This window comes from Punica granatum, chromosome 1 (assembly GCF_007655135.1).
Source record: "Punica granatum isolate Tunisia-2019 chromosome 1, ASM765513v2, whole genome shotgun sequence".
Classification (NCBI taxonomy): Eukaryota; Viridiplantae; Streptophyta; class Magnoliopsida; order Myrtales; family Lythraceae; genus Punica; species Punica granatum.
In genome coordinates, this window is record NC_045127.1 from 11,852,011 (window position 1) to 11,864,010 (window position 12,000).

At 40.1% G+C, this 12,000-nt stretch overlaps 2 protein-coding genes across 5 annotated transcripts; one reads left to right on the forward strand and one right to left on the reverse strand.

Moving 5' to 3' along the window:
* The first annotated feature begins 1,369 nt into the window (after window positions 1-1,369).
* LOC116192242 lies at window positions 1,370-6,333 on the forward strand. Of its 3 annotated transcripts, none has more exons than XM_031520725.1 (7): window positions 1,370-1,702; window positions 2,269-2,458; window positions 2,569-2,627; window positions 2,743-4,599; window positions 4,962-5,109; window positions 5,204-5,878; window positions 6,130-6,333. In XM_031520725.1, the coding sequence occupies exons 2-6, from the start codon at window positions 2,341-2,343 to the stop codon at window positions 5,383-5,385; spliced, it is 2,364 nt and encodes a 787-aa protein (XP_031376585.1). In that variant the 5' UTR covers window positions 1,370-1,702; window positions 2,269-2,340; the 3' UTR covers window positions 5,386-5,878; window positions 6,130-6,333. The 3 variants fall into 3 exon arrangements, with proteins under 3 accessions (XP_031376585.1, XP_031376583.1, XP_031376584.1); XM_031520723.1 differs by having other exon boundaries at window positions 1,371-1,702; window positions 2,737-4,599; XM_031520724.1 differs by lacking the exon at window positions 1,370-1,702 and adding an exon at window positions 1,777-2,085 and having other exon boundaries at window positions 2,737-4,599.
* Window positions 6,334-6,438: 105 nt separating this feature from the next.
* On the reverse strand, window positions 6,439-10,612 carry LOC116192243 (transcription factor MYB111). Of its 2 annotated transcripts, none has more exons than XM_031520727.1 (3): window positions 10,326-10,612; window positions 9,942-10,071; window positions 6,439-7,297 (listed from the first exon to the last, which is right to left on the reverse strand). In XM_031520727.1, exons 1-3 carry the CDS (start codon window positions 10,456-10,458, stop codon window positions 6,556-6,558), a joined length of 1,005 nt encoding a protein of 334 aa, XP_031376587.1. In that variant the 5' UTR covers window positions 10,459-10,612; the 3' UTR covers window positions 6,439-6,555. The 2 variants fall into 2 exon arrangements, with proteins under 2 accessions (XP_031376587.1, XP_031376586.1); XM_031520726.1 differs by having other exon boundaries at window positions 6,439-7,393.
* Window positions 10,613-12,000: the final 1,388 nt, after the last annotated feature.

A 12,000-nucleotide genomic window follows, 5' to 3' on the forward strand; every position in this document is an offset into this window, starting at 1 on the left:
GTCACGCCTGAACCAATCATATAGAGATTGACTATCATTTGGGTTCACGAACGGGTAGGAAGCAACTCACTATCATTGCCTCCGTTGATTAGATTGTGGACGTTTTTAATAAGGGTTTGTCATCTCCATGGTTTACCATGCTACGGGTGTGTTTGGTTTTTAAAAAAATTTCAACTCTACGCAATTCAACTTCACTTATTTTCAATTGAACAACATAATTATTATTTTTTTTCATTTTTATAAATTTTTTTAACCATTCAATTTAATTTTTAATATTAAATTCTCTTAATTATTCATTACTTTTTTTTTCACAATTCAATAACACAACTATTACTTAATCATTACTTTCTCTCGACTATTCATTACTTTTTCACACTTTTTCTCATAATTCAATAATACAATCATTACAAACAAATTAAAATCAAAACTCAACTTCACTCAACTCAAAAGCCAAACACGTTCTAATGTTCGTGACGGGGATGAATTCAGGATCTTCTTCTAGCGAGGACAAAGATGATCACTTGATATATATAATGCATAAATATTTCTTTTAGCGGGGCCAAAATAATAATTTGACGTCTTATCATAGGGCAAAATCTTGAGAAATTATAATTTTTGGGACAAAGTCCCGAAGAAGCTTAAATTTGAGAGGGGGCAATTGCCCTTCTCGAGGTGCATCACCTCCCATTACACTTGCGGGGAGTGATAACCATATCAAATAGTTAGGATCAATATTGTATATTTGTAGTTAGAATCAAATCTCATATGACCGTGTGTGGTTGGAGTTAGATCCTGTGTAGCTGCATTAATTCGTGTATAATATACAACGTCTGCATTTTAAGTGGGTTTTCTCCTAATTCTCTCCCCGTCAACAAAGGATCCAAATCATCAACCCTTGTGTAGTTATAGTCCAAGACTATATTGGAGTTATTGCCACTTAAGACTCGTGAGGGGCGTATCAGAAGTTTCCATTAAAAAATAGAGGGTCTCCCTCAAAGGACCAAAAATATGGGGACCACACCGAAAGCACTTGATAATATCTGGACATTTAAGTAATTAATAATGAACAACAGCTTTCAAATTCAAGCACCGGTCACGTGCCGACTTCCGACACGTGTAACCCGCAGGTCCGAGGTCGCATGCTCCTTCCGTGAAACGCTGCGTGATGTTATCAGACACTCCCCCAACAGACCGAACATCCCCCCGTTCGTAATTTGAATTCTCGTCTCTGTCTCTGTCTCTCTCTCTCCACAGAGAGACGTTAGAACCTTTTTTAAAAATAAATTAAAAGAATGATAATAAATACAAATATTTCTCGACAACATTTCAAAGAAGAAAATTAAAAAAGAAGGGAGAAGGGGGGGAGAGCTTCGTCTTTCTTTTCTATTTAACTTTTTGAATAACACACAAATCTAAAAAAAAAAAAAAATCCCAATTTCCTACTCTTCTGTTCCTTCCTTCCTCCTCCATTAATGCTCTTCATCTATTCCACCATTCTTCTCACTTAGCCCTAGCTAGCAACCTCCTCCTCTCAGCAGAAACCTTTATTGCTCTCTCTCTCTCTCTCTCTCTCTCTCTCTCTCTCTCTCTGTGGTCCGTGTTTCAGCTCAGGAGGCCCGACTCTGAGCCACATTGATGGGGAATGTGATTGATCGAGAAACCAGCTGATCCGCACTTCCTCGGTGTCTCCTCGGTCATCAATGTGAGTACCGCTCCTCCATCACCCCTTCAATTGCTTCAGTCTCTCGTTCTACTTGTTTCAGTAGCTCAGCTCACTGGGTTCATGATTGAGTGTTTGATTTGGGCTGGGAATGTGGGGTTGCTGTTTGATTGTTTTAGCTTAAAGTTTTGATTTTGATCAGCTTGCTGGGTTGACTCGGCCGACCCATTTCGGGTTCAGTCGTGTCGACTCGAGTTCTTGAGCTGGAGCCCTGAAGCTAAGTTAAACTTTCTATTTTCGGCGAAGGCACATGATATTGCTGGAGTAGTTTGCTGTCCGTTTCTAGTGGGAAAGACCATACTGCTGATTTGTTTATGATTCGGCAAATGGTCACAATGGGATCATATTGATGGCCTTCACTGTTGGTAATGGTTCGAGTTACTTTTTTGAGTCGATGTGGTAGTTTTGATTGCTTCTCTGAAAGAAGCTTGATCGCAACATCCATTAACACCCAATGGAAAGATATAACAGGTTAAGAGACGAGCTTCAGGAAAGATGAGTGTTTGTTGTGCATATCTTGATCATGACTTGGTTTGATTTGGTCGCAGGGGGAGAGCAAATTTTCAACTCTAGGTGCATTGGTTTTAGATACGGGAAAGGCTTGATCTCTTAATGAGAAAATGGGACTCGACAGAGAAGGCTCGAAAGGTGGAGGTTATGTGGGTGGTTTCTTTCATCTCTTTGACTGGAAGGCTAAATCTCGAAAGAAATTATTCTCGAGCAAATCAGAGATACCAGGTACAGAATCTATAGTTTACTTGGTGTCCTACAAATATTCAGTGATCTCTCGTGCTTCTTACATGCCAATTTGTATCTCAGACATCTATTACCCACTCTCTTTCCTGCAGAACATTCCAAGCAGGGAAAGAAGAATGATGGAAACTTGCCCACAACACGTGTCTACCTGGTATGAGTAAATCTTCTCAAGATTGAGACAATGTTTCTATTTCTTTAATCTTGATCCCATTAACAATATGCTATGGATATCATAATCATGGCCAATGTCTCTTCGATAGGATCAGATGGATGAGGATGACAGTGGAATGTGGCCTAATTCTAGAGGAAACACCGATTATAGTTGTGCTTCATCAGTCACGGATGAAGATGGATGTGGAAGTAGGGGGCCAAGTGTCGTAGCTCGTCTTATGGGATTAGATTCCATGCCTGCAACTTATTCTTCGGAGCCCTACTCCACTCCCTTCTTCGATACACAATCTCTTCGAGATGCTGAGTACAGCAGGAGGAGAAATGTTGAATACTCGCAAAACTATCATGAGATGTTGCATTCTGGAGACCTGATCGTGAAGACAGGGGATTCATTCAGGAACCATGTCGAATCAAAGCCTCAAAGTATAGTAAATCGGCCAATCGAGAAGTTCCAGACAGAAGTGATACCTCCTAAATCAGCGAAAACAATTCCCATCACGCAACATAAGCTTTTGTCTCCAATCAAATGTCCTGGTTTCGTTCCAAGCAGGAATGCTGCTCATATAATGGAAGCAGCTGCCAAGATTATCGAGTCTGCTCCTCAAGCTACTAGTTTAAAAGGCAAGATGGCCCTCCAGGGGGTGTCTTCATCTACAGGGCAATTGAGAGTTCGGGACCTCAAAGAGAGAGAGGAGACTGTGCCAAAAGCACCATTGGGTGGGCCCTCTCCGGTGCCTCTTCGAGGTAGAGATCTGAAGGAGAAAGTTGAAGCTGCCCAGAAAGCGGCATTGAGGCTTCCCGAAGCTTCTCGGAGGCAAGCTGATTCGGATTCTGCTGCAGCGAGGTATCTTAGAGGACATGCCCTGAGCAAAAGTTTTAACGGCGGGGCAGGTCCATCATCTTCTTTCAGAGCTTCTGCTGACAAAGAAGAAAGTTCCTATGGTTCTAAGAACAATGGGAGGTCAATCTCCCTGGCAATTCAGGCAAAAGTAAACATCCAGAAGAGAGAAGGATTGACTTCAGGTGAAAGAAGTCAGTCGATGGCCCATCCAATTGAACAGAATGAGAATAAGATGAGTCAACCTTGTAGAACCCAACCACGGCCTCAGAAGAATATGCACAAGAAATCATCAAATCACACTGTTTCTGGTGCCCTGAGGCAGAACAATCAGAAGCAAAACTGTCAAATTGACAAAGAGAAGTTACCTTCAAAATCTGTAGTTTCAAACACGCAGAGTAGAAAAGTGCTCCAGAAACCTGTAAGTAAGCCTGTGGGGAGCACAAAAACCGGGTCGAGAAAGTTGGAGGTCCTTGATGGCGACAAGGAGGTTTTCCAATCTAACATGAGAAACTTCCCCAGAAAGAAACGATCAATTGATGGGGGCTTCCAGCTGGAGAAGAATAAGGTTGCTCCAGATGATTTGTCAGCGGACAAGAACAAAAAGCCAGTTCGGACGAGTTCAGTTATTCAGAAGCATTTTTGCAACGCCGAAGATAGCCGAAAGAAAGGAATGGATGTTGTTTCTTTCACCTTTACAGCTCCACTCACCCGATCTATGATGGGTTCTGAGTCTCCTAATCTCGGTCACTTCTCAGAAAACCGGAGTAAAAGAGTGCTCTCTGAGTCAGATAACCTTAAATTGTCTTCACTAGGTTATAATGTACTTGGAGTTGGAGGTGATGCTCTAAGCAAGCTTCTGGAGCAGAAGTTGCAGGAACTAACTTACGAGGTTGGCTCTTCCTCTTCCTGCAATGCTTCTGCAAGTTTGGATTCAGTTTCAAGCTCTGCATCTGTCTTTCAAGATTCAGGACCCACTCCTGATACCATTACATCGAAGCCAAGGCTAAATGCTAAGAGGGAGCACAATGTTTTACTCGGCAATTCATCGGGTTATGAAAATCGCGCAAACATTTTTGATCATCCTCCACGTAAATTGAAGCACGAGTTTCAGGTACCGTGTTTTAATTTTCTCTTTTGCATATTACTGTCGTGTCCTTTTTCGTGGTTGGCTTGATACATTTTTGGGTTCTCTCTAGTTTGTTAACGTGGTTTTCATGTGCAGTTGTTAGTTTCTACTTGGCGACTTCTTATTCTGATTGTTTAAATTCTGCTGTTTCTCTTCCATGTTATTTCTAAGTTTTATCTGCTCAATTATCAAATTATGTTTAGTCTTCTCATGTAGAACGTGAGTGGGGCATTGTTGGGCAGTTTTATGATGTACAGGGGACACATTCTCTTGTTTCAAATTCTCTTTGATGGTTCTTATCATATCTGATGGTGATTATTCACGAAAAAAGATGCGACATTTTTCAGGGGCCTGGTTACATGGAGGTGGACCCTGTCATAGATGCAAAACAGTTGCTAGATTCGCGGCATCCAAGTCCAGTCTCTGTTCTTGAACCTTCGTTTGTGACTGAGAGTTGCTTTTCTTCAGATAGCATGGACACTGATTGGACTGAAGGTTAGAGGACCTTTCTTTTTCATCCGAGCTCCTAAAAGTTATCATTTTCTGGTTTTGCTGTTTTTTCTGAACAAATCCTGATATCTGATTTCAGGAAACAAGCAATCGGTTTCTCAAGCTGCAGAACTTCTGGGACCAAGCCCTTTAAGAAGATTTCATCCTTTTGAAGCTGATATGGAATTATCAGATTCAGCTTCTTCACTATCCAGCAGTGTTACTGTGGACACAAAAGAATGCAACCCCAGATGTTCTTTCGGAATTCTCGAAACCAACTGAGTGGGAGCTAGAATACATTAAGGAGATACTTTGCAACATTGAGTTAATGTTCAGGGACCTTTCTCTGGGTCGGGCTGACGGGATCATTAACCCTCATCTCTTTGAACAGTTGGAGGCTAGAAAAGGGTTGATAGGAACTGACGATGTCGACTCTCGACTTAAAAGGAAATCGCTGTTTGACTGTGTCAGTGAATGCCTGGAGTTGAGATTCCGACGCTTCGTGGGTGGTGGGTGCCAATCATGGGAACAGGGCCTTGTGCTGGTGAGAAGAAAAGAGAGATTAGCTGAAGATGTGTATAGGGAGATCTTGGGTTGGAAAGGATTGGCCGACTTTATGGTAGACGATCTCGTGGACAGGGATATGAGCACCCAATATGGGAAATGGCTCGACTTCGAACCCGACGTGTTTGAACTCGGGGTCGAGATAGAGGACAGCATACTCAATTCTTTGATTGATGAAGCAATTACTGCTATTAAGCAATTGTAATGTCAGGTATGCCTCAGTTCCGCTATTATAATCTGGAAAGAGATGCGTTAACATAAGGTTTTAGTTAATGTTTAATCTTGACACATCCAGTGAAGTACAACGCGTTACATTTTCATCTTGATTTTCTCGTTCTTAACAAATATGCGAAAAATGGGAAACTGGAAATATTTCTTTTAATTCTTTGATTTGAGAAGGTCCTTAATGGTCCTCAAGTTGCGGTTCCTTTCCTTGATGGAAATATTTGTCTTCCTTATCAGGTCTCTATCAGTAGTCATCGTGGAAGAAGCGGAAGCAGATGGTTCTGTACGAAGATTCAATCGTTTCCTACCTTTGTTGAGAGTGTTTTTTTGATTCTCCAGCTCTACCTTTGGTAGTTCTTACATTGTTCGAGAAACAAACATTTTTTGTCACCGGTTGTTCATATAAAATATGTCGATTATATACAATAGTCAGTTTTCTCATCCAAGATCTGTCTCCTTTCAAATATTTCCAGCGTGTGTCGAGCATCCCTTTGTTGCGTATATCTTGCTGAGATTCATTGACAAAGAAATCACATCGCACGAGAATTGAATGAAGGCACCTTTACAATGTACATGATTTAGGTCTATGAAATTTCTTGGAAACGCAAAAATGGAAAATTGAATGAAAACTTTTTTCTGAAGTTTGCTTGATGTGCAAGTTTCTCAAGTTTTAGTGATCTTCTCTACATCGTTACCATTGTTGGAGTCGGAGGAATTCCACAACCAGGAAGATGACATCAATTCTTGTCCTTCATTCTCCAACTGATCCATCCTGTCACCATTGTCGTAGTTGGAGGAATCCCACAACCAAGAAGATAACATCATTTCTTGTCCTTCATTCTCAAACTGATCCATCCTGCTCCCGACAGTCCAATCAAGCCACTCATCGAAGCAGCAAGAGAAGTCGTGGTGCCACTGGGCCCGGCATCCATTCTCAACATTCTCCATTCTTTTCGAGCTCGAATCAGCAGCAAAGTCAGTCTCTTTCTCAGCTTCTGCTGCCGCCACTGCCTCCTCTCCACTGCAGAGATTCATCTCGCTCTCACTCCGGAGAAAGTGGTCAAGCCTCTTAAGCTCATTGTCCAGCCACTCATACGGTCCCTCTGTGGCCTGTTCGTCCTCATCCCCTCCAGTCTCTCGAAGTGAGTCAGACAGCTGGCCCGACTGCTGCTCTGTGATGGAAGAACTGTCTTGCGGGGCTTTGGGTTGTTTAGGATTATCACTGCTGTTTGAGTTCTTCTGTATCGCCATCGATGACTTGAACTCTTTGTGCGTTTTCATGGAGGACCTGCTGGTCCGTCCACGGCCTCTCTTCCTGGGCAGTGGCCGCGTCAGTGTTGGTGTCGCGATTCTGCCTGTCCTAGGTTGTTCCTCCCCATTCCTTGGTGGCAGCAGAGGCAGCTTCCTGAAATTGTAGATCTTCCTGCTCAAATGAGAGTTCCAGTAGTTCTTTATTTCGTTATCCGTCCTTCCGGGCAGATGCCCGGCTATCAGAGACCACCTTGTCACAGACATGACGCTATAAGATCAGTTAACTGAATGGGTTAAACAATACTTAAAAGCTTAAGCTTGCAAAATTCCGTCGAGTTTTCCCTTACATGTTTCAGAATCTATGAAACATTGAATTATCATTTTACAATTATGGGAAAAAAAAAATGTCGAAGCCATCTTAATCATTCACTGCTAATCAATTCAACAAGTATAAGGCTGGCAGGCTGCGTTTCGAAGACCGGATAGGATAGGACATGACATAAGAGGGGGATAAGAGGGGAACTATGATCCCCAAGATAGATGACATTCTGATAAAATATCTGGTACATGTTAAAATTTAATATGATGAGATATTAATGAAATGACCTAGATATTCTCAACATTTAGTTTTTCAATTTAAAGAAAAAACAAAATAATATCTGAAATTAATTTGAAAATTAAAATGGGGAGCCAATAAAAATAAACTGATATGGAAGAGGGGCAGTGGGATTCGATGCCAACCACTACTACCTCGATGAGGCCACCTGACCATCCCAGAAATCATCGGGCCTAGAGGTCGATGGCAACTTCATCTAGGGAAGTGGTGGCTGACATTGAACCCCACCGCCCTAGAATTTGTCCCTCCCCTACCTCTCTTCAAGAAAAGAAAGTAGTCGCCGACGATCTCGATTGAGGTTGTAATGGCCGACATTGGTCCTCCACAAGCCCCATCTCCTTCCCCTCTCTTGGAGGAGTGAATTATGGGTGGCGGGGCTCGAGCCGACTAAAATCCATCCTTAGTTGGGATTAGATCCTAAAATATTATATCCGGGTGAAATCCTGATCTAATCCCTATGCTATCCTCGCTAAACATGAGTTTTGAATTTTGGAAATAATGTCCCTCTCTTTATTCGGGCTACCAAATATGGCTTAAAAGAACAGAAAGTCCCATTTATGATGATCGAACTCAAAACATAGGGTGTACGTGTGCCGCTGTACATAATACTTTCTCCATTCTGGTCATTGTTGTATTACTGCTTTGATCAGCATACATTATCGCTTTAAAAAATTTAACGTTTTATTTTACCTTAATATATATATGCACAATCCATGTGAGAGCTATCCGAAACCCTTCTGTTATAATCTGAGACTTTTTGGTCCGATAGCGACACTTATCAGTAAGTAATTAAAAGCAAGGAACAAGCTTGTTCTGAGTATTTACTAATTAAGGAAAATAATTTTTTGGGCAGTGAAAAATTATAGTCAACTATATCTTTTTTCCTTTAAAAAAAAAAACCTACCCCTTTTTTGGGCCAGTTGGTTAGAAGTTCGGACCAGCCGAAATGGTGCATTAATCAGCAGGCTAAAGTCTTAAGTTTGGTGGTAAATAAAAAAAAAAATCTCAATAGAAAGGAAATTTATAGGATCAATATTTTCTTATATACTTTTACGCATACGCTCTTCCTTGACAGTAGATATCTTAAGGAATACATCATTAAGGCCAGAATGCCTCGATGAGGTCATTCTCCTTCTCATGTCGACCGAACGTCGATGTGAGATCTACGTCATCTTAGGAATCACATTAACAAGTGCGCAATCAATTGAGCCACAAATTTGAACTATATAGCTATACTCTATCACAATAGCTGTTGGTCACCTTAAGGTCGTATATTTATATAGCAACAAGTCTCACTGAGATGCACCCGAGTTTGGCCAAGCCTTCATGGTATTCATAACGATAACACCAAGCTATTAATTAATTACAAAAACAGTCATTTATCCCACACGACAAATATTCTCTTTTTAAATACTTTTTCGAGTTGAAATTTCATGAATTTTATTTATGACTATAAACACGATCTATCACCACTCTTTACGTACTAATCAAGTTCCAAACTACCAATCTAAACATAAAGTTGGATAGCCCAAAAAAGTTGGGAAGTCAAGAAAAGAACTGAAAAAAAGACTTGACGCAAACCAAACCGGCCAAATATCGAACTTTTCAAAAGGAAAGGGACCATTTGACACTGCCCGGAAAACACAATCCAAGGAAAAGAAACCGTAAAACAAAAGCAGTGTTAGGTACTACTCCAAAATAGAGTGAGGCATGGCTTATAAAAGTTTTGAACGCTTCTGCAACTTATTTTTCCAATATATAATTAAAAATATTTCATTTTCTTTGTATGTATTTTCGACCATCTACAAGCTTTTTCCGGATCTCGAAAAGAGACCAGGCTTCGACCTCATGTGTTTGAACTACGAGTTATGCCAGATCATGCAGTATCGTGGTATAAGTAATTTCTCAAAAATGTGCTCGAAACATTTCAGGAAAAAAAAATATATTTTGAACTCTGTATTGATGGTACCCGATTTTCCAATAATAAAATTCAATAAGAAGGTAAGCAGAGAAATCTTACAGAAAGACGAACTACAATATTACAAGAGAAATGCATGAGAAGGATGACGAACTTCAATGGAAAAACAACTTCTAACTTAGCATGAATTTTGAACTATAATTGGTGATTCGCAGTTGAAATGTGTTTTGGTGCGTCGAAGCGAATAAGAAAATGAGGACTGACCTGTTACCCAAGGTGGCCTGCAACTCTACAATGAGCTCTTCTTCCTCAGGGGTAATGTTGCCTCTCTTCAGATCAGTCCTCAAGTAATTTATCCATCTCAATCGACAACTCTTCCCACACCTCAACAATCCTAAGATGATAATCACCGATGCGAATTAGAATTTGCATTAGGACCCGAAAATAAACTCTCGATAACCAATCTTATTTACTCCCTAATGTAATTTTCTCAGTCCTTAATTATTTGACTCCTGTCACTGTGTACACCAAGTTAACTATTAGTACATCCGAGTTGCAGTTATAATTAACGTGAAACATTGAGAATGTTGTCTGCCTCATCATGTTTATTGAACCAGGAATGTCCCGAGGTCCCGGGAATATCCATACCGGCATTCTTGGGGAGAGATCTCCAAGAGCCTTCACCATGGGCTTGAATGTAGCTTGTCAAGATTTGATCTTCCTCGGCCGTCCATCTTCCTCTCTTCAACCCCACCTTCTCACAACATGGTTTCCTCCCCATTAGTATAAGATAGGCAAATGAGAGTTGATCAATGTAATCAAATTCGGCGGAGATGAAAGGAGAAGGAGACAAAGGCAAAATGCAAAGAGATCGTTGAGAGGGAAAGGGGGAGAATTAAAGGGAAACAGGGGGGGAGAGAGAGAGTTGGAGAAAGCAGTCTCTATGAGGTGGGTCTTTATGGAGTACACGGACCACACTGGGTAAGCAGTAAAATATCATAATGATTTGTCAAGAAAGTTCATGTAAAAATCTGGGTTCGATATTCACTTTTGATGTGTGCTTTCTTGCCTTATAAAGTATATGCCTTAGGTTCATCTCGTCGGGATGCTCCCGGTTAATCATCCCAATCCATTGGAAAAACTCGTTGTTTGTAGTTTCATCAACCTAGCATTTTCGAGGGTTGCGTGTTAGGCATGTAACGTCCACCATGTTCCATGGGACCAAGCTTACTTTCGGACTAACATTGGCCCCTGTGTCAACAGGAAGGCTCACATATATAATACGATGGTTGGTGTTTGTGCTCTTGGAGGCAGTGAACTTTCACATCCAGTAAGTACATATTTTTTTTCCTTAAATCTGAAACCTCTTGATTTTTAGATAAAAGTGTGTGCTATTATATCACACTCACTTCATTTCTCAAAATTGTTTTTCTTTTATCATGTTCAACTAAATAAAAAATGCGTAAACCATTTTTTATATTTTCCTCCCGGAAAAGCAATTAGGCAAGAGATGAGGAGCTGTTATTAATTTATGACAAAGCCCACTTGAGAAATTGTTGCATTGGTAGCATGAGGTATGCAATCCTGACTCATCTAGTTCAAGTCGACTTGATCCATTAAGAAAAAAATTCTCACAGTGTAAATTTTCTTTATTCAAAATACTTAAACCCTAACTAATTATTTCCTTATTTATCATTTATCCAAAAAAAACCCTAACTAATCTAGTGCTACCTGAATATTATGACATGCAAGAAGAGGAAACAACAATATATTAGAGCAAAAGATGGATGGACTTATTTATTGTGAAGAAGAATCATCTAAAGTTGTCTTCCCTAACAATAACCATGTGGAAAACATCAATTCTTTTATAATGAGTTTTAAATTCGATCATATTTTTGCATTCCATATAAGTTTTTTTTTTTGAGTGGAGAAATAAACAAATTGCCATAAGGATAAAATTCATGGTTCTACTTTAGGCGTGGTTTTGGACCTTTGAGGGATAGATAGACTGCTATTCCTAGCTTAAAGCTAATCTTAATTACATACTACTCAAAAGGAAAAAGAAAAATCGAAATCTCAATTCTCAGTGACCAAAAACAAAGCAAAAACTTATTCTTATTTTTTTTTTCGGTATGAACCATGGTATCTGAAAATTCAATTAGGCCCTGACTAATCCAGTCGAGTCGGATCGAACCATTAAGGGGTAAAAAAGTATAAACTTATTTCTTGGACTCAATTGATCACAATTTATTCATTTGTTAGCAAAAATTTTCAATCAAGGCAAGACTTTCTTAATCTTCTACTTGAAAAACTCTTTATATAT